The sequence below is a fragment of the Notolepis coatsorum genome, assembly GCF_963971535.1.
Source record: "Notolepis coatsorum genome assembly, chromosome: 16".
NCBI classification, from domain to species: Eukaryota; Metazoa; Chordata; class Actinopteri; order Aulopiformes; family Paralepididae; genus Notolepis; species Notolepis coatsorum.
Genome location: NC_140180.1, coordinates 75,595,640 through 75,623,391, shown reverse-complemented (window position 1 = coordinate 75,623,391; position 27,752 = coordinate 75,595,640). Strand labels below are relative to the sequence as shown.

At 43.0% G+C, this 27,752-nt stretch overlaps 2 protein-coding genes across 3 annotated transcripts in view; one reads left to right on the top strand and one right to left on the bottom strand.

Annotated features, from left to right (window-relative positions):
* Positions 1 to 15,333, bottom strand: part of ppp2r2ba (protein phosphatase 2, regulatory subunit B, beta a) — a gene marked incomplete at both ends in the record, with an annotated part of 189,543 nt that extends 174,210 nt beyond the window's left edge. For both annotated transcript variants that reach the window (XM_084332515.1, XM_084332517.1), the window contains one exon: positions 15,255 to 15,333. In XM_084332515.1, coding sequence (XP_084188641.1) covers positions 15,255 to 15,333 — 79 coding nt within the window. The remainder of the gene's footprint in view (positions 1 to 15,254) is intronic.
* A 2,657-nt stretch (positions 15,334 to 17,990) lies between these two features.
* rpl26 (ribosomal protein L26) lies at positions 17,991 to 27,339 on the top strand. The gene is made up of 4 exons (XM_084332518.1): positions 17,991 to 18,055; positions 18,811 to 18,982; positions 19,097 to 19,237; positions 27,171 to 27,339. The coding sequence occupies exons 2-4, from the start codon at positions 18,815 to 18,817 to the stop codon at positions 27,297 to 27,299; spliced, it is 438 nt and encodes a 145-aa protein (XP_084188644.1). The 5' UTR covers positions 17,991 to 18,055; positions 18,811 to 18,814; the 3' UTR covers positions 27,300 to 27,339.
* The last annotated feature ends 413 nt before the right edge of the window (positions 27,340 to 27,752 follow it).

Below are 27,752 nucleotides of genomic sequence, written 5' to 3'. Positions count from 1 at the left end.
TATATCAGTAGTATGGCTATAATGCCATGTAGTACCATGCAATACCATGTAGTACTACTGTATATGCTTTATTATAGTCTCACCCATTCATTTTCTATTTGACTGACATACTGTATGAATATAAAGAACCTGACTACAATTTGATTAAAATGTCAAGAGTTTGATACCAAAAACATTTTATACAAGCATAAACACTGAAGACATTAGATATAATTTACATGGTATGCAGAGCAAGCTTCATGGTCCTTCTGATGTAAGCTGCCTGTAAGTAATGTAAACAGTCAGTGTGTGGGTGAGTTGCGTCATTATGCTGTCGGCAACTGAGTGCTAGTACTGTCTAGGGCTGACCTTCGAAGCTTTTTTTAGCAATCGAAGCTTCGGGGCCAAGCTTCGATTTTAATTCGAAGCTTCGAGAAAAAAAATAAAAATAAAAAATAAAATATGAATTATAATATATATATATTTTTTTTATCTTATGTTGTGGGACTTGTACAGCACTTTGGTAAACTTTGTTGTTTTTAAATGTGCTCTATAAATAAAGTGGATTGGATTAATTAATTAAGTAGCCCCTTTCGTGACTGTGACGCATGCCAACAAGGTTTCACTCGGCTGCGCTGCCTGGGTGCAGTGGGGCTGCTCTCACAGCCAACGACATGACATTACATAATTATGTTGGAACCTTCGTCTATCAAGCAAACAATTATATTATATTTAATTTATAATTTATAATTATATCAGACAATGCACCTACAAAAGCAGATGATTACAATTAAATTAGCCAACTTGGTAACACATTAGTCATAGCAGCTAGGCATAGCCTTATTAATGTTTTGTGTGGCGTCGCCGTCGTGTACAACGACACTTACGTTTTTTAGGTGATTTGACAAAGTTGTTGTAGAGTTGTGATATGCCATTTTCTTCTGGCATATCTGGCACTCTGCTTTTTGGGCATTGTCTTTGCATATTTTAAAGTGTAACCACACGTCTGATGACTTCTTCGTCGACATGTCTGCTGCACATGTCCTTGTTGTTTTCAACACAGATAATCTCCACGTGCTTGTTGTAGAGAGGTGGAGTCGAGGCGCCGCTTACTTTCGTTTCATTGGAATGGAGGCGGGAAGGCGCCGCTTACTTTCGTTTCATTGGAATGGAGGCGCAAGATTTTGGAGGCAAAAAAAGAATACATTATTATTTTTATTTTTTTACTTCGATTTTTTTTTAATGTTCGAAGCTTGTGCCATCGAACGAAGCTTCGAAGCTTCGAAGTATTTAAGACAGCCCTAGTGCTGTCCCAATTTGTAGTGCAATTCACCCCTTGTGGCTCCGCTTTGAAGGGTGACTCGAGGGGTAGGGCCAAGGGGTAGGGCCAAGCCGTAAGGCCAAGGTGAGGAATGGGACGCAGCCTTAGTCTAGCACTGAACATGCTCCTTCTGTCAGCCAAGTCTGTGTATAGTGGGTGGGAGGGGTTGTCCCTGATGGCATGGAGCTTAGCAAGGCTCCTCCTCTCCGCCACCAACGCTAGAGAGTCCAGCTCCACCCCTACCACGTTACTGGCCTTCCTGACCAGCTTATCCAGCCAGTTTACATCCCCCGCTCTCAGTCCGCTGCCCAAGCAGGTCACAGCGTACAAGAAGGCACCCGCCACCACCGACTCGTAGAACATCCTCAACATCCTTGTACAGACGTTGAAGGATCTCAGCCTTCTGATGAAGTAGTCGGCTCTGGCCCTTCTTGTAGAGTGCCTCTGCGTGTTTTGACCCATTGAGTTTATTGTCGATGTGTACACCCAATGTGTTGATGAATCCGGGGGTAACTGGCGTAGGTTTTCTCTTATGAACTTCCAACAAGGTTGTCGTAAGAGGAAGCTTACGACAATGTTGGCGAATGAGGTCCAGTGTCTTGTGTTTCCCCCAAAAGTGGGCGTGGCCACACAAAAAGGCAAAGTATTTGTATGTGCCAGTTTGATGTATAAAGACTTGGGGTGATTATAATTATGACATCAATCAATCAAATTTATTTAGGACATTTAGACATGACACTTGTCAACCAAAGTGCTTCACATAGCTAAGAACAAAGAAAAGTATAGAATAAACAGAATAGACAACCAACAGATAGACAAGGAAACAAAACAACACGTCAACAAGCAAGGCAAGAGTCAAAGTGAGTCAGGGAAGGCCAGGCGGTATAGGTGGGTTTTGAGTTTCGATTTAAAAGACTCAATGGAGGGGGAAGATTTAATGGACATGGGGATGCTGTTCCAGAGGTCAGGAGCTGCGATCGCAAAAGCATGCCCTCCCCTAGACTTGAAATTAGACCTACGGGTGGTTAAGAGACCATTGTCAGCCGATCTGAGGGCCCTGGCGTTGGTATAGGGGGTGAGGAGGTCTGCTAGGTAAGCAGGGGCCTTACCATTAAGGGCTTTGTAGACCAATAGGAGAACCTTGAATTCTATTCTGTAGCGCACCGGGAGCCAGTGAAGGGAGGCAAGAACAGGGGTGATGTGACCTCTCTTCTGGGTACCTGTGAGCAGTCTAGCAGCAGCGTTTTGGGGTAGTTGTAGCCGGGCTATGGTTGACTTATTAAGCCCCAGGTACATACAGGGAGTTACAATAGTCTAATCTTGAGGATATGAAAGCGTGAATGAGTCTTTCAAGGTCTGAGGGGGAGAGAATGGCCTTGATCCTATAGCTATGGACCGGAGCTAGAAGAAACACCCCTTCACCCAGGGAACAAACTTAACTTTTTGACTTACCAGCCATTTGGCTGGTAGATTTTAAAAACTACCAGCCGGGCAGATTTTTTACCAGCCAAAAATCCAATTAGTATTTATATTGTAACGTTTGGCCACTTTAAATCATTGAACAGAGAGAGAGAGAGGTAGATAGATAGATAGATAGATAGATAGATAGATAGATAGATAGATAGATAGATAGATAGATAGATAGATAGATAGATAGATAGATAGATAGATAGATAGATAGATAGATAGATAGATAGATAGATAGATAGATAGATAGATAGATAGATAGATAGATAGATAGATAGATAGATAGATAGATAGATAGATAGATAGATAGATAGAGAGAGAAGGCAGGCCTGAAAACCTACCTGTTCAAAAAGGCCTTTGACTGTTAGCTTTTATTTTAATTTTATTGCGCTTGTTTTTAAATTGTCTGTTTATACTATGTTTTTAATTAACTATGTTCTATTTTTATCTTATTTTTATTCTGTATTTTATTTTATTTGTTTTACTAATAACTATTTTATTTCTATTTTTTTAACTGTTTTAACCATGTAGTGTAGCACTTTGGGATCCCAGTGAACAAAAAGTGCATTACAAATCCAATCTATTATTATTATTATGTGTGGCTGCCGCCCTGGCGGACATCTGTGCTCTACTGAGTGCACCTTTCTAGTCTAGAGAGAGAGCGCTGATTCTCCGTAGCTGAGCAGGGTTGCATTTTGTCAACACAAGTTGGAACCCTGGAGGAAGCGATATAAGGAAACGAATTGCCAATAAATGTGAAGTTATCTTTGAACCTGTTGCAGGGAATATGCCTCCACATATTTGGTCAAATCAAATGCGAAATAGTAAAATATCAGAGCACAATCAAAAACGCGATTGCAGGGTTTTCTTGTAGGCTAAAGAACGGGTGATGTAAGACCTCATGTGCGTCTCATGTTACAAACTTGACCTCATGAGCAGAGCGCATCTCATTTACATTTAAAGGTTCATTGTTTGTAAACATTAGAACGGACACATGACACACACACACACACACACACACACACACACACACACACACAGTTTCAACTCACCACCGCCGCATCATATTGACGCCGAGCACAGCCGACCCATTACGTAGATGCAGTGTATTTTGTTAGCCGCCAGGTGGCGGGCAGACCTTAAATTCTAATCGCCAAACAATAAATCTACAAGCCAATGGCGCTGGGCGTGTACTTATTTTGTACCCTGCCTTCACCACAGAGTTTACCTGCCTAATGAAGGATTTGGGGTGCTTTTTCAATGTATGTGATGTATAGATTGGGGGGAGATGATCACAGCTAAGACGGTGAGATCGAAATGTAATGTGCATGGAAGCAGGAGACGGTGGTTCAGTAGAGCAGGGTGATTGTTGTGAGGCACACTGCCAGCGAGAGAATGTGTGTTGACATTCCTTGTAGGAACATCTGAGATAAGAGCGAGTGTCTCCCAGAGCAGGAGGGAGAGAGGTTCATCTTAATGAAACTTTTAATGGTGTGAAAGGTTATTAACGCAGTTGTCATGACAACGCGGCACATGACAACCAGAAAGGGGTGGGCTATCATAGTTATGACGAAGATCCTATAAAGCTGACAGTGGTTCCGGGTAGGGCAGACTAGAATCTGACCAAGAGCGAGTAGGACTGAGATCACACAGACACTCTCTCCTCTCATTGAGAGGGGGGGGGGAGGAAGAATGCCACATCAACATTAGCTTCGGCTACCACGAGGATGGTCTCGGCTAACGAACAGGCCTGACCACTATTGGACTGAATAACAAAAGGACGATAGACGAACACACCGAAAGATCATTAGAATAGACTCTTCAAGGACGATACAATTTGAATAGACTCTTCAAGGACGATACAATTTGATAACATCTGATAACATCTGATTATGAGGTTCTGTTTATAGCAATAAAACCACGCTTTTCCTTGTAAGGTATTTCACGTTGTCGAAGTGTCGGATTCTTACGGAGGTGGAGAATTATTATGGTTTATGGATTGCACTAACGGGGGAGATAAGGATCTTATCCGCCAGTATCGGAGACGTCAGGACCATTAAAATGACACAACGCAGAGGAATTGGATGGAGAGCCAACCAGACGAAGACGTGATACTGGCCAGTTTGATCAGGATCTTACACTATTGAAAGTAAACTCTGGGTCAAAGAGCACGCCCAGGTTTTTTACAAAGGGCTGGACTAGCGCAGACAGGTTACCCAGGCTGCTGGCGATGACACTGGTTTGGTTTGGGGGGCCGAAAAGGAGGATTTCACATTTTGACTGGTTAAGCTGTAGGAAATTGTGTGCCATCCAGCATTTGATGTCATCTAGGCAGGAACGAAGACTGTCGAGATTGTTTATATTGTTGGGTTTCATGGAGAGATAGACCTGAGTGTCATCGGCATAAAAATGGAAAGAGAGGTTGTGTTTTTTTAATGATCAGACCAAGGGGCAGCATATATAGGGAGAATAGGATAGGGCCAATGATGGAGCCTTGTGGAACCCCGCAAGATAGGGAGGCGGAGGGGGAGGAGCAGTTTCTGATATTAACGGAAAAGCTTCTATCACTGAGGTAGGAGGTGAACCATGATAGGGCTGTGCCACTGACACCAACTGCCTGGTGGAGACGGTCGATGAGGATAACATGGTCTATAGTGTCGAAAGCTGCACTGAGGTCTAAAAGCATAAGAACAGCACAGTCGCGGTTGTCGGTAGTGAGGAGCATGTCATTGGTGACCTTAAGCAGGGCAGATTCTGTGCTGTGGTTGGCTCTGAAACTTGACTGAAATGTTGTTCAAGTGCAGGTAGGGAGACAGCTGGGAGAGAATAGCCTTTTCAAGGACCTTTGATAGGAATGGGAGCTTGGAGATTGGCCTGTAATTATTGATCTGGGTGGAGTCTAGGTTGTGTTTTTTCAGAAGGGGCTGGACCACTTCATATTTGAAGCAGGTTGGAAGGTTACTAGTTACTAGGGAGGTGTTAATGATAGAGAGGATGCTGGGGCCAGTTGTGTGAAATACTTCTTTGAGAAGAACAGAGGGAACTATGTCAAGGGGGAGGTGTCGGTTTCATGGCTGAGACTATATGTGTGAGAGTAGAGAGGGTGATGGGTTGAAAACAGGCCAAGGTGGATGAACAGGGCGGTGAGACATCTAAGCTACGTGTAGGTGGTGTGATGTTATTTCTGATTACCTCAACTTTGTTTATGAAGAATTTTAAGAATTCCTCACATTTAGTTGGAGACACATCCAGGCTAGTTCTCGCTGCTTTAACGGCTAACTGGTATCTGACATGTTATGCATGCATGTTTAATAATTAGCTCTGTCTCTTGACTATTTCTTAGTAACTCTATTAGAGGTTAGATCTCTATTAGAGGTTGAGTGTAAGATCAAGCTTTAAAAAATAAAACATTTCATAGGGTGCGGATACTTCTCTAAGACACTGTATGTGAATATACCACCACATTGCTAGGTAAGCAGAGCAGACAGTACAAACAGAGTCCACATTATAAACTCTCTCTCTCTCTTAAAGGGGCACTTCACCAACAAACAATGCCGATTTATTTCACACATAATCTCACACACAGTTTTGCACACATTCATTTAGTTTGTCAGTTATTGAGAGTAAATTCGTTTGAATAATGGCCACCAGTGATGTCATCTGGGACATTGAATCCTTGTGTTAATTACAGCTCCATGAAATGGCGTAGATGAAAACATTGTCTTATAGGGACTGCTACCTTATCATTTAATTTAGCTGTAATTAACACAACACAAGGATGCAATGTCCCTGATGCAGGGCTCTACAGTGCGGCCATTTTACTCGCATTTGCCCCTAAGAATATGTGTGTGCGAACCGGAAAAATCAATTACTCGCACAGTGTGCGAGTGAAGATTACAACCACAGCCGTGCTTTTTTCTCTCCGCTGCTAATCGTTCAAAAACTACAAGTCCCACATTGCACTCAAGCCAACGGTCCAATCACAGTAGAGTGACGTGAAAGAAAGGAAATGACCAATCGGAAGCTCTCATTTGCTTTTTTACTTCCGGAAAGTCCGCCATTGCGCTACGCAAGACTTTTCCGAGACAGTAACATTAAGTTAATGTAACTTATTCTAGTCTTACCAATAGCAATAGATTTTAGAACACCTACATTCCTCGATAGCAATAGTAATATAACGTTAATGCAACAAAACGAATGCCTTGCTTTGTTAATCATAACGTTGATGCAGTAGCGTATGTTGTTGTGTTGGCTGTAACGGACATGAGAATAACATAACACTGTGTAGTGTAGGGATGGGAATTGATAGGATTTTATCGATACGATTCCATTATCGATTCTGCTTATCGATTCGATTCTTTATCGATTCTCTTATCGATACCTGATCAATTTATAATTTAAATAAATAAATTGGAAATGCAACAGAACTAAGCTGGTTAGAATAACAACATGCAACTTGACATTTCTGATTGTCATTTATTGTTGAGCCCCCATGTCAGGGGCGACAGTGGCTCGGGAGGTAGAGCAGTCGTCTGGCAATCCGGAGGTTCCCGGTTCGATTCCCGCTCCTCCCGGGCAGCGTGTCGATGTGTCCTTGAGCAAGACACTTAACCCCTAACTGCTCCCGATGAGCAGGTTGGCACCTTGCATGGTTGCCTGCGCCGTCGTTGTGTGAATGTGTGAGTGATTGGGTAAAATGTAAGGAACAAATTGTAAAGCGCTTTGGATAAAAGCGCTATATAAAAAAGCAGCCATTTACCATGTCAGAAAAATACAAAAACTGTAAAAAATAAAACATTAACTATAGCCTACACTTAAATAAAATAATGTATTTGAGATTATCTTAAAATGTATTTATTTTTTTATTCTTAAACTAATTTAATCTATTGAATAACAGTCGTTATTCCTCTGACTTCTGTCTCACACACACACACACACACACACACACACAGACACACAGAGCTCCCTCCCCGGGCCCCTGTCCTGTAGGTATTGGCTTGTGTTGCTACACGGACACATTTGTATGTTGCACCATGGTACTTCCTGTCTGACGGACTTAGGTCCCAACGGGAACCGGTTTTCGATTCCCATCCCTAGTGTAGTGTACACATTAAAATTGCGATTATAATCGATTCTAACATTTTCAAATCGATGCAGTTGAATTTTCCCCTTAGGATCGATGCATTGCGATGCATTGTTACACCCCTACACCAAAGTCACTGGCCCACTGTGCATGTGTGTATGTGTGTGTGCTAACTTGGCTAGCGTTATCAACAGCAGAGGTGGGTGCAAGCGGTGTGACGTAATTGGCAGAATCGACTGTCAATCAATGGTCTACCTGACACGCAAACTCATAAACAATGTTTCTGTACTGGAGGAGGTGTACAACAGTATTTCAATAGGCAACCCTGAAAGGATAATTTTTCTAGAAGAGCAACACTAGCCAAAACATAGGCATTGTATGCATAAAATGGGCAAAAGCTAAAGTTAAGTGACTGTTACTTTTGTAGCAGTAGTTCAATGTCACTGCCTTTTTTATTAGGCCTAGTTGTTGGCTACAACTTTGCCACAGTAGGCATTAATCACTTAATAGTTCAAATGTCTGTGTCCCATTCCCGTTTGCACACACAGATACACACACATGCACACAGTAGGCCAGTGACTTTGGTGGTATGTGCTATTGCACAGATGTGTGTCCCGTTCCCGTTTGCACATGCACGCACAGTACAAATATACATTACATTTTTTTTTTAATAAACTCTTACTTGAAATATTTTCACTGTGCTCCTAAATATTTTTGTGTGCTCCTAAATTTCTTTGTGTGCTCCTAAATATTTTCATTTAGGAGCACATGTGCTCCTTGGGAAAAAGGTTAGCGTAGAGCCCTGTGATGACATCACTGGTGACCATATTCAAATTCATCTACTCTCAATAACTGTCCAAATAAATTAATATGTACAAAACTGTTTAGAGTTTTTGGATGGGTGCAAGATTATGTGCTAAATAAATCGGCATTGTTTTTTTTGCGGTGCTCCTTTAACTCAATTAGACGCCACAGCGATATGTGTGATGTGTTGTTAAAAGGCAGACGCTCTAAAATATAGGAATATGTGGCGGTGTTTGCAGGGCTATAACTATATTCTATATTATAGCTATGGATACAATACTATAGCCCATTTGACATCGACTATCTATCGTTCAATATGTGAAAAAGAATAAATAAATAAGAAATAATTTTTTCATCCATACATTCCCGTTTTATACCATGGTGAATATGACTATAGTTTTAGAGTAATCCTGTCTAATCCCAGAAAACGACACTATGCAGCAATACGTACAATTCACTAAAACGTTGCCGTTTCTCGCCTGTACACGCTACTATTTAGAAATCACATCTATATTATCGGTATTATGTTTCATCATGAATGCATGAAAGGGTGTAGGAGGGGGGTCGTTTTTTGATGCTTTGATCCGTCACCAACGGCACACATTGTGGAGTAACGTTACACACATATATTCTGAAATCATGGTTTGATCACAGCAGGATTGATACCATATAGGCCTTACCTTCACTAGGATGTAGCCCAAAAAGAATATTCCAATTATCTAATCGCGAGTCCCAGTATTGGTGTCGATCGTGTCGCCAACATAATCCGCCACACATCATGTACCGGGAGCATTTCATGCTTCTCAATCCGACCGTTATAACCGCCCCCCTTGCCCGACCAATAGAAATCCGACCGGAGACTTTTGATCGACGCACAGGCCAAGATATAATGTTTCAAAGGGTGCTCGATACTGCCACCTGGGTGGATGCGGCCGGTATTGCACTTTGGCATTCTCAGGATGATTCCCCATGTTAACCCAGATGTCCGTGTGCCTGTAATGAATGGAAATATCGAATAAAATAAATAACGATGAAAACCTGACTATACTCTGGTCTGGCGCTGAACGGTTGGTGAGTTAACCCGACTATCATCGGGTCCGGCGCTGATAGTGCTTGTTACACAGCCTATAGGCAACTCTGATCTGCAAACCAAGACACTTAGTCCAGACTAGCTCCAAAACATCACTTTCCATTGCATTAATAACAACAGTTATTCTACATGCACATTACACACAAACACACATACACACTAATACCACATGACTGTAAAGACACACACACTACGTAAATGCCCAATTGATATACACACACACACACACACCTACACACACACATATCTACATGCTGAAAGTGGCAGAGTGGAAGGCCTGTGTCAACCTTACACACCACAGCAGCAAGGTCATCTGCTGTGTCATCACACACCACAGGCCTCCAGCGTGTACTACATTCCACATCTCTCTCTCTCTCCTATAATGTGTGTGAGTGTCAATACAACAATAGTGTCAACAATTGCTCTGCATGGGAAAACAAAGTGATCCTGTATCATGTACCACAGTGTCTGTGCAGCGTGTTGGTCTTCTATCAGCCCTCCCCTCTATTACACCTAGAGACAGAGAGACAACAGGGAGGAGTTGAGAAAGAGAGTGGGTGTGATTCATGAATGTGTGTGTGAGAGAGAGAGAGAGAGAGAGAGAGAGAGAGAGAGAGAGAGATAGAGAGATAGAGAGATAGAGAGATAGAGAGATAGAGAGATAGAGATAGAGATAGAGATAGAGATAGAGAGAGAGAGAGAGAGAGAGAGAGAGAGAGAGAGAGAGAGAGAGAGAGAGAGAGAGAGAGAGAGAGAGAGAGAGGAGAGGAGGGAGAAGGGAGGGCTAGGTTTGACCTCAGTTCATCTTGGAATTATATTTGACTTCATTTTCAGGATATACCACTTTGACATTGGAGCTGACCAGGTGCTTTTAAAATATGGAGCAGTAACAGGAGCAGTAGCAACAGCAGGGGTAGTAGCAGGAGTAGTAGCAGGAGTAGTAGCAGGAGCGCTAGCGGGGGTAGTAGCGGGAGCAGTAGCAGGGGTAGTAGCGGGAGCAGGTGTAGGATTGGGAGGAGGAGGAGGAGGAGCATGAATAGTAGTAGGAGTAGTAACAATAGCAGGAGTAGTAGTATGAGGAGTATGGGTAGTAGCAGGAGTAGTAGCAGTAGCAGGAGTAGTAGCAGAAACAGGTGTAGCAGCAGGAGCAGTAGCTGAAGTAGTAACAATAGCAGGAGGAGTAGCAATAGTAGGAGAGGTAGTAGGAGTAGTAGCATCAGCAGGAGTAGTAGCAATAACAAGAGTAGTAGCAGGAGTAGTAGCAACAGCATGAGTAGTAGCAGGGTAGCAGGAATAGTAGCAGTAGCATGTGTAGTAACAATAGCAGGTGTAGTAGCAGTAGCAGGTGTAGTAATAGCAGGTGTAGTAGCAGTAGCAGGTGTAGTAATAGCAGGTGTAGTAGCAGTAGCAGGTGTATTACCAATAGCAGTAGTAGCAATAGCAAGAGAGGTAGCAGAAGTAGGAGCATCAGCAGCGGTAGTAGCAGGAGTAGTAGCAATAACAAGAGTAGTAGCAGGGTAGCAGGAATAGTAGCAATAGCAGGTGTAGTAGCAGTAGTAGGTGTAGTAATAGCAGGTGTAGTAGCAGTAGCAGGTGTAGTAATAGCAGGTGTAGTAGCAGTAGCAGGTGTAGTAATAGCAGGTGTAGTAGCAGTAGCAGGTGTAGTAATAGCAGGTGTAGTAGCAGTAGCAGGTGTAGTAATAGCAGGTGTAGTAGCAGTAGCAGGTGTAGTAATAGCAGGTGTAGTAGCAGTAGCAGGTGTATTACCAATAGCAGTAGTAGCAATAGCAAGAGAGGTAGCAGAAGTAGGAGCATCAGCAGCGGTAGTAGCAGGAGTAGTAGCAATAACAAGAGTAGTAGCAGGGTAGCAGGAATAGTAGCAATAGCAGGTGTAGTAGCAGTAGTAGGTGTAGTAATAGCAGGTGTAGTAGCAGTAGCAGGTGTAGTAATAGCAGGTGTAGTAGCAGTAGCAGGTGTAGTAATAGCAGGTGTAGTAGCAGTAGCAGGTGTAGTAATAGCAGGTGTAGTAGCAGTAGCAGGTGTAGTAGCAATAGCAGGAGTAGTAGCAATAGCAGGAGTAGTAGCAATAGCAAGTGTAGTAGCAGGGGTAGGAGGAGGAGCAGGAGCAGGAGTAGTAACAGGAGTAGTAGCAGGAGGAGAAGAGGTAGTAGCAGGAGAAGCAGGAGTAGTAGGGGGAGCAGGGGTAGTAGCAGGAGCAGTAGCAGGAGGAGTAACATGAGTAGTAGTAGTAGTAGGAATAGTAACAGGAGCAGTAGTAGTAGCAGTAGTAATACTGTAGTAACAGGAGCAGTATTAGTAGTGAATGAATGAATGAATGAATGAATGAATGAATGAATGAATGAATGAATGAATGAATGAATGAATGAATGAATGAATGAAAACTTTATTTAACAGATTGCAGAATGGGTACAATACAGTACGGCTCAATACACACAATTGTTAAGGGGATGCAGACCTGAGAAAGACGTTTGTCTTGTTTACATCAGGGTCCCCCATTTTCAATTCATATAGACATTTATGACATACACAACATACATGACATTTATGGCATAGGGACATATAGGTATTTAGTACTGATACATTTGTGACATAAACGGTATTCAAATATACAGTACTGTTACCCCTAGATCCTGACAGAGTATATACATATGATGGGGAGGGGACTGTACATTAGGAGGGGGTGGGTGGGTGGGAGAGAAATATACATACGGCGGGGAGGGAATATATACATGCGGTGGGGAGGAGACTGTCTATTAGGAGGTGGTGGGGGTTTTGGGCATTTACGGTGGCCAGTTTCGAATTGCAGCCTCCCGTAGGTGCTCTTTAAGAGCGGTTTTGAATGTGGGTAGGGATTCACATTCCTTTACAGCTTTCAGTAGGGCGTTCCACATTGATGTGGCATAATTGCGAAACGTGTTTAGTCCCTTGTTTGAGCCGAATCTGGGTTTAACATGATTTGTTGAGCTTCCTCTGGTGTAGTGGTTGTGGTATTCACTGACCTTTGGGAAGTATTTTGACATGTACATGGGTACCTTAGTCGTATAGTGTATCTTGTAGACCAGGCCCATTGCAAGTTGCTGTACTCTGTCGTCTACTCTAAGCCATCCTAGGTTGTCAAAGTGGGCAGGGGTGAGGTGGGTTCTGGGGGTAAGGTCAAGTAGTAGTCTGACCAGTAGTCTGACCAGTAGTAGGAGTAGTAGGAGTAGTAACAGGAGCTGCAAGCAGGGCAGCTGAGAAAGTGTTTTTGTCTCATTAGGTTGATCTCTGCCTCCAGCTCAAACAGCACATCAGCCAAACAGTTATATTAAAGAGCAGATACAGGCCTACTCAGCTACTCAGGATGGGGTGAATGAGCAACTGATAGAGGGAGGTAGAGAGGGAGGGAATTAATGAGTGCTGAGTGAGTGAGTGAGTGAGTGAGTGAGTGAGTGAGTGAGTGAGTGAGTGAGTGAGTGAGTGAGTGAGTGAGTGAGTGAGTGAGTGAGTGAGTGAGTGAGTGAGTGAGTGAGTGAGTGAGTGAGTGAGTGAGTGAGTGGGTAAATGGACTGCATTTATATAGCTCTTTTATCCAAATCACTTTACAATTTATGCCTCACATTGACCCATTCACACACCAACGGTGGAGGCAACCATGCAAGGTGCCAACCTGCTCATTGGGAGCTGTTAGGGGTTAAGTATATTGCTCAAGGACACTTCGACACGCTCCCAGGAGGAACTGGAATCTAACTGGGAACCTTCTGATTACCAGACAATCCTTGGCCACTGTCACCCCCAGTATAGCGGGAGAAGACTCTGGAGAAGACGGTATAAGTGCATTTTGCATAATGTTGGCATGTTCCATTAAAGGGGAATTCCACTCTGGGTATTTACTATAGTAAAATGAGCTCACAAGCCAGCTTTGTATCGTCAGGCCAGAGACAAAACCCTAAACTACTGCACATGCTCCAGCTTCCTGCTTTTACGAAGGACTACACTGAAGCGCAAAGGCGCGGCCGTCAGACGCTGCCAGTCAAAGGTTGTCACTCCTACCAAACATAAGAAGGGAGGGGAGAAGCTGGGCTTTTACTTCTGGTTACTCCGTTACCTGGTGAGAGAGAAAGCGGGAAGCTGATCGAGAAAGACAATCAAGGTATCAGGACATTCAAATTACCCCTCATTAGTTATTCTAAATTGAGTGAGGGTAGAGCTACGTGCCATTATGATATATAGCTCTACTGAATTAACACCTGCCACTGCAGAGATGGCTTTGGCCAGACACATTGAGAGATTTAATCAGCCATGTCTCAAACTGGTAAATTAGTTAAAAAAAAAATTCAGGGCAGAATTTCCCTTTAATTATCAGGCAAAACAGAGTACTGATCTAATCCATTGCTTTTACTGAACAGTATCTTCATAGTATACTTATTTTTGTATCAGATTCAGGGACATTCCCGCAATAGATACACTTGTTTTTTTAGCCTGGTATTGACCCAATATCCTATATCAGTACCGGTATCCGTGCATCCCTAGGGGGATAGATGGAGGGGGGGAGCAAAGGAAGCTTATGAGTGATGAAGTGAGTTATTGAACAAGCGGATGAATGAATAATTGATGGATGGATGGATGAATGACCCGCCATACATCCTGTGGGCTAGATACAAATCCAGATGCAATATCTTTCTCTCTCTGTATATATATATATAGGTCAACTCTAAAGACTGTCCAAGACCGTATATACCATGTTGTCTCTCCCTGTGCCAGAGGGCCAGGGGCAGAGTGCATGCTGGGAGCCACACAGGGCTAAATAATGCAGTGCCCCAGTCCCCACATTATGACCTAGTAAAAAGGCTGGTTATACAAATACTCTGCCCCTCATGGACCGCTACTGTCTGTGGACACTATAGGCAGCGCCATCACCTCACTGAATCCATCGACTATCTGATATCAACACACATGCTTATCGTCTCTGATGCTACTGCCTCTGTGGCATTGTGTAGACAAAAAATGTGAATGAATGAGACCGTGTGAACCCTCACATGGGTGTGTACAGTATAGATGCTACTGTCCCATACGTGAGAGCGGTATAGCCTGCAGGCTGGAACGGGCAAATTGTTTAATCGAACAGTGCATGAAGTAGATAAACGCGCTTGACAGCATGTCCTAAAGGACATAAGTCAGGGAGTTCCAGATCCCCATCACATCACACACACACCTGGCAAATAGTCACAACTGCCGCACCCCCTTCAGCCCCACATCCAAATTCCAGAATAGCTCCAAGAACTTTGTGGAATGTGACAGTCATAGGCTATCTGCAGTGGGGTGTCCTACAGCCAACTGTTAGAACTTGCATGAGATCCATCTCTATGTCTATGACTATGATCTTACCAGGTAGTCAGCCAGCAGACACACTCACACCCGTACGCCTTTTCCCTCCCGACCGTGAACACTCAAGTGGACACTCACAGCCCACTGACAGCCTTCTGACCGCCCCCCTCAGCGTCCCACCCTACCTTCGGTGTGGCAAGTGGAAGACAGGATGGTGCTCGGAGGGCGGAAGAGGTACGGGAGATAACGGGAAAAACATTTCATCTTCTTCTCCGGTTCTTTCCGACGGCTGAGGCGTTCCGTCGGTGACTCCACATCCGCACTGCCGCGACACAAGCCAGAAGAGACGACCGGGAGGAGGGGGTGTGAGAGGCTGGCTGGGAAAACGCGGCTCCCCGAACACGGCGCAGGGGTCTATGACAACATCACTGACAGACAGAGCAGTGCGGGCAGCAGCAGCAGCAGCTCCGGGAACAGCGCGCCGGGGGGGAGCGAAGAAACGCACTGTGTCAGCGCGCCGCCGCCTCTGAGTGCAGGGTACTGGGTACTTGGTAGCTGATTCCTAGTGGCTCGGACTGACAGGACCATCATATAGGACAGGGGTCGTTTCTCGGAAATCAGAGGCTATACGTTCAGACTGGAGGAAAAAGTGGCCCAAATTATTTTAGCTCATAATGTCTCATAATCAGATCAGTTTCCCCCCTGGTGACAACTGACAAATCACATGGAATCTGATCTTTTCAACTCTGATTTGGGCCACTTTCATATGTGGTCCTAAATCAGATACAGAATGAATGAAAACTTTATTTAACAGATTGCAGAGTGGGTACAATACAGTACGGCTCAATACATACAATTGTTAAGGGGATACAGACCAGATAAAGACGTTTGTCTTGTTTACATCAGGGTCCCCGTTTTCAATTCATAGTGACATCTATGACATACACAACATACATGACATCATGACATTTATGGCATAGGTATATAATACTGTTACATTTGTGACATGTGATGACAGGTCTGATTTGTTTAAATTAGCTGGCCTCCACTGCATTCAACTTGTTGTGAATGAAACCATACACTGACTATGATATCAGTCAGTGTCCTCCTCCATGTGTACTTCCATCGTGTCATTGTTCATTTGCGTATGGAGCGTATAACCAGTTCACACTGGAATCTGATATTGGCCACAATTGAAAAATAATGTGAACAGCCGAACAAAACAATCGATTCTGAGCAACAAATCAGTGTGGACGTAGCCTAGTGGACAGGGGGAGGGCAGTATATGTGTGTAACGTAGCCAATGATCACGATGGTGATGAAGATTATGATAATTAATTGTCTCTAGACTGTAGTCAATGGGTCATAGAGGAAACTTCTTTACATTAGTGGTGTTCCACAAGGAAGCATACTAGGTCCGCTACTGTTCCTAATTTATGCAAATGACATGTCGTCAGCTTGTGACTGCAACTTGTTCCTGTTTGCGGACGACTCAGCCCTGCTGGTCTCTGACAAGAACAAGTTACAGGTTGAAAAAACCCTCAGCTCAGAACTAGGCAAAATCTGCATATGGCTCGCTGATAACAAACTATCATTACACATGGGCAAAACAGAGTCCCGTCCATTCTCTTCGGTTCAAATAACAAACTCAGCAAGACCGACGGCTTCTCAGTTACAGTGGGTGACAATATTGTCACAAGGAAAGAAGATATTACCTACCTGGGTTCCATCCTAGAGGCAAATCTTTCCTGTGACAAAATGGCATCCAATGTAATAAAAAAAAGTCAACCAACGAACTCGATTCTTGTACCGGATCTCCTCACTGGTAAACAAGAATACCCTGAAGACTCTAGCAGGAGCACTCATTCAAGGGTACTACGACTATGCTTGCACCTCATGGTACCAAAGCACCTCAAAGGCGCTAAAAACAAAATTACAAACATCTCAAAACAAACTGGTCAGACTACTGCTTGACCTTACTCCTAGAACCCACCTCACCCCTGCCCACTTTGACAACCTAGGATGGCTTAGAGTAGACGACAGAGTACAGCAACTTGCAATGGGCCTGGTCTACAAGATACACTACACGACCAAGGTACCCATGTACATGTCAAAATACTTCCCAAAGGTCAGTGAATACCACGATCACAACACCAGAGGGAGCTCCACAAATCATGTTAAACCCAGATTCGGCTCAAACAAGGGACTAAACACGTTTCGCAATTATGCCACATCAATGTGGAACGCCCTACCCAAAGCTGTAAAGGAATGTGAATCACTACCCACTTTCAAAAACACTCTCAAAAAACACCTAAGGGAGACTGCAACTCGAAACTGGCCCCTGTAAATGTCCGAACACAACCCCCTCCAATGTACAGTAAATTACCAAGTATGGTCTTGTCAATAATCCAATGTACAGTTTTGTTTGTACAGTTATACAGTCCCCCCCCCACCCACCCCTCCTGAGTCCTACCCAACCCCCCCCCCCCCCCCCCCCCAAATGATATTGATATTGACTGCTTTTGGCGCCATCTCGTGACAATTTGCCGTCTCCTAGAATAGGCTAAGATAATTCACGTCTGCTATAGACTAGAGAGCACATATCGAACAATGATGAGGAGGATGAGGGTTATTTTGATGATGGTTAACAATAACGTTACAACTGTGCGTCTGAATAAATTGTATTTCAAACCGTCAACATCGGCTAAGACTACAGACAGTATCAAAAGAACACATCGAAATCAAGCACATACACATGAAACATAGATAAAAACAAAGCAAAAAGCAGCATCAAACAGGAAAATACGAAACAAATGTAATGTAATATAAAATTGTCTTTATTCGGTCTACAACAGCGTATTATTATTATTTGTTTTATCATCAGTTATGTTGTCCGCACTTCTCGCGAGAGCCGCGAGTGAACTAATGCCAGCGGAAGTAGATGACGGGTCTCTTTTCCGCCGGCCATAGAGGAGTCAACGGCAGGGTAAGATTCCTGGCTGATACATTTCACAAAAGTGATCGCCATCCATCCGTTAATTCACGTCAACATTATATCACGGAGGCGGCTTACGTTGTAAGCTTACCCCGCCACGACAAATAAAGTGTCGATATTAAACCAAAGTTGCTGATTGATAATAAAGTATAGTGTGTCCCCAGTATCTACCCCTGGTTTGCTAACTCGCACGTCGATTGTGCTGAAATGGCTGGTCGGCGCACTACTACGAAGACGTAGAGCTCACATTAATAACGCATGTTAATGCTTTCTGCTGAGCTAACGTTACCGACAGAAGTGCTATTGGCAAGAGACCGATTACACTGTTTGACTAACCTGCTAATTTAGGCGAGGGGTTTAGCCAGCTAAATGCTAACGCTAGCGGTCTCACCCCCCCTTTCAAATGAAAATCAAAACGTCCACGTTTCAACTTACTTTTACAGTTTCGCGTCTCACCAGAATTGTATGTGTGCCGTCTGTTATGAACTGGTATTCAAAATAGCGCCAACGTTAGTTGTAAGTGGTTGTAGGCTGCATGCAAATAATAACAGATTGGCTCCTAATGCTCCTGGTTCACTTGTTGCATCTTAACGGTGGCGAAGGCCTTTGTGGCTAGCTATTCGTTTTCTCTGGATTTACATGTGTTCAGTTGAGCTGAAAGTCGACCCCATGTTGCTTGTGATGTTGGCATGCTGCCTATGTTGTTGTGGGTCAACTGACGTGTTATTTGTGACTTGTCTCCATAGCATCATGAAGCTGAATCCATTTGTGACATCTTCGCGGCGCAAGAACCGCAAGAGGCACTTCAATGCCCCCTCTCACATCAGGCGGAAGATCATGTCTTCTCCCCTCTCAAAGGAGCTCCGTCAGAAGTACAACGTGAGGTCAATGCCCATCCGGAAAGACGATGAGGTCCAGGTGAGGACACTTCAGATTGCAGTGTGACTGATTTTGGATACTTTAGGATCTTGAGATGGGTCTCTTTTGTCTTTGCTAGATATAGTTACCGTTGGGTTTGTTTGTTCGTCACAGGTCGTTCGCGGACACTACAAAGGCCAGCAGATTGGCAAAGTAGTCCAGGTCTACAGGAAGAAGTACGTCATCTACATTGAGCGCGTGCAGAGAGAGAAGGCCAATGGAACAACGGTCCACGTTGGCATCCACTCCAGCAAGGTGAGACATCTTTAGCTAGACTGTTGAAGAAGACCCTAGTGACTGGTGCGTGTGGTGGTGGTATCCATGTCTGCATGAAGGAACGGCTGGTGCACTGTTGAACTTTCCTTTTTCCATGATGCACAATGAGCTTTTAAGTTGTAAAAACATCCTTGTAAAGCCGTAAATAACATTCCGGCGATGTGCCGAGTTGTGTACAATGTGTCCATGTACAGAAACACCTCGACAACAAAAGTATCTACACCTTTTTGATCCCAGATTAATAGGGAAATTGGGGAGTTCTGAGTGGTTGTCAGTCATCTTTTTCACACTATGAGTTTGCAGTGTCCTGACAAGTCTGGTATGTGCTCGTGTGTGCAGACATTCAGAATTGCCATGTACAGATATCTGATCGGCACATATTGTATGTAGTTGGTGCGTCAATGATTTGTGTATGTCCATGAGCCCCCTTTCTTGTCTTAGTAGTGATTGGTCATAGTGTCTGTAAAAGGCTTTACTAGTGATTGGTAATGGCACCTGTACAAGGCTATTCTTGCCATGTGATCAGGGGAGGAAATTAGGCCACTTTACTCGCCAATTGCGAGTATTTTTTACGTTTGGCGAGTAATTCATGAAGAGCACTCGCCAGTCTGGCGAGTACTAGTAATTACAAAACAAAACAATCATTCTGCAATCTGCTGATTCGCTCACTGACACAAACCGAACTCTGACTCCCCCCTTGATTCCTCCCATTTGCGCCACATAATAATCAGACCATAACCAATGAACATCATCGTTGTACAGATGCGCTCTAAGCTCCTCCAATGAACACTCGTTTTCTAGAAGATGCCGCCCATCTAGGGGAAGTGGACAGACCACTGACTGCGCGCAGACCTACAAACTCCTGCCACCGGCAGCCGGCTTGACAACGTAGACAAACTTACAAAAACACATGAGTGGATGAAAATAATTGCATGTAGAGTCGTCGCTTTCGGATATCGGTGCGGTCTGACATGGGGGCGAACAACAGCACGCGACGCGTCTCCTTCGAGTCGGATGAGAATGACAAGTCAACAACATTAGCCGGCTAGCTACCTAGCATGTAACAAGCTACCATAACGCGCATTCAACATAGTGGACTATACTGAGCGGCTTTGCTTAAATGCAGCCGAGTGACATTTTATTATTACCGGGTTTCCCAGCATATCACCACTCGCCCATATGCCCTTCACAACGGTGATGTTGTCATATTTGGCATTCAGAATACACCCGCTGAACCCCTAGCGTTGTCGATTCGGTTCCAATGTATTGTCATCTTACAGCACAAGTACAGTACAACCAGAATACATTTGGCATACAACCAGAGTGCAAATGTAACAAGTCAAGTTCAAGTTGTTTTATTTAGCTATTACATTACAGTGAAATGCTTGGTTCTTTCACTGCCCAACCCAGTATTGATTGAAAACTTTAACAGATTGCAGAATGGGTACAATACAGTACAGCTCAATACACACAATTGTTAAGGGGATGCAGACCAGAGAAGGACTTTAGTCTTGTTTACATCAGGGTCCCCCATTTCAGTCCTGTTTGCTTAATGCCTTGTCCACTTCCTCCACACTCCAATATGTTATGATGAATTGAAAATGGGGGACCCTGATGTAAACAAGACGAAAGTCTTTCTCTGGTCTGCATCCCCTTAACAATTGTATGTATTGAACTGTACTGTACCCATTCTGCAATCTGTTAATACACTTTTCAATCAATCAATCCCTTCAACCCTGCTCCTGTCAAACCTGCTCTTTCCATTCCCTCCATCATGTCCCCCCTTTCTGATGAATATTTCCTGCACTTAAGAGTCAGACACACATTCCTAGTAGTTGAGCTGTGATGAATGAAAACTTTATTTAACAGATTGCAGAATGGGTACAGTACAGTACGGCTCAATACATGCAATTGTTAAGGGGATGCAGACCAGAGAAAGACTTTCGTCTTGTTTACATCAGGGTCCCCCATTTTCAATTCATTTTCAATTCATCATTCAGTATAACCTAGACCAGCCCAACCCAGCATCTTTCACTGCCCAGTTCAGCCCAACCCAGTCCAGAATAGTTCCCTCTTTCATGTTAATATGTGATTTAATGATGTAATATTTTGAAGAGTAGAGACAGTGTGATTAATTTACTATGATTGAAAATCAATTTAGACGAAGACGTACAAAGAAGTAATTATCACAATTAGCGATTTTTTTTGTCTGGTAAAAAAATCTATTTGGCTGGTAAAAAAAATCAGATACCCGCCAGTTGGCTGGTAAGCCAAAAAGTTAGTTTCCTCCCCTGCATGTGATGTGTATACATTTATTTTCTGCATAAGAGAATGTATTCCAGTGTTCCATACATTTGTATGCCATTAGAGCTTGGGTTCCTAAACTTTAACCTGATGACTAAAATCTAGTCTCACCTAGGGGATCCAGGCTCATTGAAATATCCCTTAAGACCTTTACCAGGCTCCACACGGTGTAGGTCACAGCTGATTGGCATGCACATGTTTTAAATTGACCCGCTTCACTTTGATGTTGTCATACAAACGGTGCGTTCCACCCCGGGATGGAAACGAGGGTACATTCAAAACCCATATCGGTGGTGATTCAGAGAAAATGTCACCTGCGAATCTGCTTTGGCGGCTTAAATGCAGAGACTTTAGTAGCTAGCATTATAAGTTGACATAGCTTCATTAGCAAGGTTTAGTAAACAACGTGGAAGTAAATTACTGACATGGGACCAGTGGTCCTGCAACTTCCACATTAACTTTGACATTCTATCCCAAGGTGCACCGTGGTGTATACATGAGGGCAGTGGTGGCCTAAATGCTATAGAAGTGGGTTTGTAACCTAGAGGTTGTTGGTTTGATCCCCTGGGCCGGCAGGGAAAATCTGCCTGGGGAGGTGAATTAATAACTCATCCCTAATAACTGCATCGAACATTGTACATATGTCTAAACTGAACACTGTGACCTCATTTTTTTTTACTTCTAATTTTACTATGTTATTTTATTTCATACTTATCTTGTCTTGCACAGTCTCTGGAGCGCAACAGTAAGAAGCATTTTGTATAAAAGTATTCTGTACTTCTGTATGACAACTATTAAAGAAACTTAAACTTAAACTTAAGAAACTTAAATACCGACAGCTGAAGTGCCCTTGAGCAAGGCACTTGACCCCCAAACTGCTCCAGTGGAGTGGTTCAGTGTCGGGACTAGTTGTACTGCGCAGCTCCCAGGGGTGATGTAATTAATTATTAATAACATTAAGCAGGGTGTTGCTGAAAAAGAGCATCCTCGCTCAGCAAACATAACCTGGTCAAAGATTGAAAAAAATGAATAATTAATAAAATGGTTAAAAGTTAAATGGGTGAATTGGCTGCAGGGAGTGGTCAACTATACCATATCCAATAGGGATGCACGATAATTATCGGGCCGATATCAGCAATTATGACGTCATCCCGATAACGTTATTGATAGCTCCGATAATATATAATAAATTTTTTGGTTAAAAGAAATCCGGTGTGGGTGGATTTGGATGAAGGGCGCTTGTTTTTATTATAGCCTCCTCCCGTTTTGCCAGTACTGTGGTATGACTGATAAGTGTGTGGTTTAGGAACGGGGAGTTTTTCTCAAATCCAGCGCTCCCTTTCTTGGCTGTGACGTAGTCGCGTTACATTCGGAGGCAGACAGTCGATCTGCCAATTACGTCCCACCGCTTGCACCCACTTCTTCTTACCACCAATCGGAAGCTCTCGTTCGTTTATTTACTTCTGGATTGTCAGCCATTATTCTACTCGGAGCTCAGGCTAATAACGTTATCTCCCCGCCAGCCACATTGACAAGTACCAGCGCTTATACATTACTGGCAAATGTCTTGTTGCACTTGTGGCAACGAGCGTTGTCAGCATCGACTTTAGTAAAATAGACTCAGACTTTTGAACGTTTCGTTCTGTCCGCCATGATGAGGGCAGAGCTGTCTGTACTCGGCAGCACCCGTGTGTGTGAGCACAGCACAGCCCGCTCCTCGCGCAGGCAGAGACACAGAGGCAGGAGAGATATAGAAAACGGCCAACAAGATTAGTTTGCAACGTTTAAATTCCTAAAAAAAACTCCATAATTTCTCGAGTACCGATAGCAGTACCGATGACGTCGGAGCTTATAAATACTAAAAAAAAAAAAACATTTGATCCAAAAATATATATATATATATATACATTTAAAAATATATATATATATAATGCAATAAATATCGGCTTGAGGAGCATAAAGTTATCGGTATCTATATCGGTGTCAAAAAATCAATATCGTGCATCCCTAATATCCAATGCTAAATAATGTTCATAGTGGTCTGATATTTTGGGCCAGGTATTGTATCTTTGGATAGTGATGGATTACATGTAACTGGATTTCAGTAATTGCGTTATCACTTAGTTACTGCAAAAAAGTAATAACTGCAATTTGTACTTGAAATAATGTTGATCATGATTGTAGACGACGCTATTTAAATGACTGGAATAAATAGTCTGTTTTACCCTCCAATTCTTAACACTTTGATCGCCATGGTTAAATTCATAATTTACCATCCCTAGCCAGCTCTATTTGTCTGTGGAGAAGTTCCCCTTCTTTGCAGGGCTATAACTTTTTAAATTCTATTGCTAAATTGACATTATTATGGCCCATTCAATGTCCTATATCCATTGTTCAGGGTGTAGCAACGTTATACTTTTTCATTCACATATTCATACTAAAATATGGTCTAAAGCAGTGGTTCCCAAAGTCGGGGTCGCGACCCAAAGGTGGGCCGCGAGCAGCCACGGATGGGCCGCGAGATGATTAAAAAAAAAAAAAAAATTATTTTTTATTTTTTTATTTTTTATTTTTTTATTTTAATTTTTTTTGTCAGGCCACTGAACTTAGAAGCAGGCCAGGACAGTGTTTCTAGTTGTATTCTAAAATTATTTTCTATTGTATTCTAAAATGTGACTATATGGTTTTATATTAACTTAATAAATAAACAAAAACTAAAAATCTACTTATTTCAACGAACATTTCAAACTAAATAACAGATTATGCACATAAAACGCTGAAAACAACCGAAGCAACAATAGTATTTTAATGAGGCTATTATTATTATCATTATTATTTTGCAACAAGTTAGCCCTCTCATAAATAGCACATATAAATGAATAACTAACTTGAACTAACTTAATACGATTGAAGTGATATTTGGCTTAAAAAATCGGTCGCCTGGCAAAAAAAAAAAAAAAAAAAAGCCAGACGATGTGCATTGGGCCGCGGCTCTCTGACGCCTTATTTTCTGGGCCCCGGCCTGAAAAGTTTGGGAACCCCTGGTCTAAAGTATAAGTATGTTTTTATCGTTTTCTGCAGCTTTCTCCAGAACTTGATTTATAGCCCCAAATGCATTATATTGATGATCAAATACAGTTTGGTAGCGATCGGTGCCAGATAAAAAATATTCAACTGGAGGTACTTCTAGAAGTTACTACGTATCATCTGATGATGACCGGATGGGCGGGGGGTCGTTTATAATTCCGTGGGCAACGTTATATCATTCACCTAGTGTGGGTCATATGATCATCAGAGCAGTTTATATGGAACACGTTAGAAAATAACGCTGGATCTTACCGTATCTTCCTCGCGCCGTTGGACGATCAGCTTGGAGTAGACTGTTCTCGATTATGGGATGTTGATCTAGATGAACCATTTCCAGGTTGTATAATACTATATACGTCCAAATAACGTTGTTTATTGAGTTAGGGCGAGCGATTGATTATCCAGTGTGTCGAGATGGAGTCCGGCTAACGATCGCGAGTGCCCGGACGAAATATGGATGAGCACTTCCTGTTTGGCGTGTCACTTCCTGTTGGCCGATCGGCCACCAGATGGCGCTCTTGAACCGTTAGAGTTGAGTGGAGATCAGCAGTATATCTCAGGTCCCCGGAGGAGAAATATGATTTCGATCACAGATTTTTGAAATATTGATAGCAAAGACGTGTTACGGCGTCTTCGGCAGAATGAGCATGGCGGGCAATGACGAGTTACGGCGTTTCCGGCGATTAAAGTGTTAACGGTTAAGAGTCAAAGTAATCCTAAAGTTCTTAAATGCAATCAAGTTACTGTGAAGTAATCCAATTGATTGTTACCAATTACAAGTGTAGACCAAATATCCTATTTTGCTTATATGTAGTTTTACAGTTATTAAATTAAATTTTTTGGTTTGCAAAATCGATGACTACAGATGAAAGTTGGCCCACATCACTGTCTGACACGTTTACAGAAATGTTGATTAATGTGCAACGTCGTTGTCAAATAGAGTAGACTAATGTGCAATGTTGTTATCGATAGGCTAATGAAATTAAAGTCCAATAGACTGTACATGCCTAACCAATCTGATTACTTTTGGCTGGACATCTGCCTAGTAGCCGCTCATATGTGCACACAAATGTGCAGTTATTTTATGCACATCACACGCATGCATCACCTGTGCTGTGCACGACTTGATGTCCATGAGTGAACAGTAGAATCTCATTGACCTGCATCTCAGTTCATGCTCGTATTGCACTTGGAAACAACTTTACAGTACCTTTTTATTGAATAAAACATTTCAGAGAGGTTAATTATATATTCAATAATCCAAACATTTCAGTCTAATGAACTACCGGTACCTCTATTCCAGGGGTCTTCAGATAAACTATGTTCTGTAGGTGACGGTAGCTCTACACCATGGATTAAACATTATTTTCCTCTGGACTGGGGTATGATGTTAATTAGGGACGTGCACAACTTCACTTTTTTATTGTCAGTCTTGTGTACTGTAGACGGTTTCTTGAAGTTTGCAAGCTACGTTACTGAACCAAGGAGGAATAACAACAGCGTTGCTCCAAGCTCATTGGAGGTGTTATTTGACACAACACTCCCTCCTAGTGGCTGAAGTTGAAGTTTGCTTTTCAGTCCAGTTGAATCTGCTGTTCGGTTAAGTGACGTCACATGTCATGTCCGGGGTGAAACGCATGATGTTAACCCCCCCCCCGTAGCCGCAGTTTGTGAAGACGCTCTCTGATTGGCTAGCCCGCATACAGCGAAGACCCTCTCTGATTGGTTTAGCTCCGAAGGGCTCTGGGATATAAATGTCCGCCTTGTACATATATTCTCTGCTTCGAAGTGGTTATGCTTTGGCCCTCTTTCGAAGTGGGTTATGGTTAGGGTTAGTCCTAACTCTAGGGCCAAAGCATAACCACTTCGAAGCAGAGAATATATATGTACACAGTGGAAGAGACCCTTCGGAGCTAAACCATCAGAGAGGGTCTTCGCTGTACGTGGGCTAGCCAATCGCAGAGCATCTTCACAAACTGCGGCTACGGAAAAAAATCACGTGGGTGAAACGCTCCGCTCACACAGTGGGAGATTCTAGGAGCACATACCCCAACAGTATTCTTATGACTCGGATCTATTGAAACAACAAGGGACACAGCACTGAGTTGAAGAGACAAGAGCCTCAGCCAACACGGAAAGCTTGGTCCTGGAAACTAATAGATGGAGGTAGGGGTCGTCTGGTAATCAAAAGGTTCCCTGTTCGATTCCCACTCCTCCCGGGAAGCATGTCTGAAGTGTTTTTGAGCTAGACACTGAACCCCTAATTGCTCCCGAATTAGCAAGTTGGCGCCTTGGCTGGTTGCCTCCACCATCGGTGTGAATGGGTAAAATGTGAGGAACAAATTGTAAAGTGCTTTAGATAAAAGCGCTATATAAATGCAGCCATTTACCATTTAAAGCGCTTTATAAATGCAGTGCTTTTACCATTTACTTGGTACATTTAATGTGTATAGGATTGGCATAAAAGCTATACAAAAACAACTGAATATAGCTTAATGAGTCTTTCTCCTGTACTCTGCAGGTCGTCATCACCAGGCTAAAGCTTGACAAGGATCGCAAGAAGATCCTGGAGCGCAAGGCCAAGTCTCGCGCTGATGGAAAGGAGAAGGGCAAATACAAAGAGGAGACCATTGAAAAGATGCAGGAGTGAAAAGGATCTTTTGCTAACAATAAACCGTTGTATAAAAGGATTTCCAGTGTCTCATTTTTATAGCACTGGTGGGTTTGGCCTCTAAAGCTATTGTGGTATTGGCACGCCTTCAAAGTGTTTATATTGATTTGTATGTTATGGTTGGTCCATGTAGATTACGATTCTTATTGTCTGATGTACACAGGGCAATTAAATTGTCTTTGCATATCCCTCTTAGTTACACATACACACAGTCCTCATATCCCTCCTAGTTACACATACAGTCCTCATATCCCTAGTTACACAAAGTCCTCAAATCCCCCTAGTTGCACAAAACACTACTCATCCCTCCTAGTTACACATACACGGCACTCGCATCCCCCCTAGTTACACAAAGGCAGCTTTATTGTCTTCTTATAATGTGCAAGACAGAAATTAAATTGTGTTTCCCCCTTCCCATGGTGTATATTAATA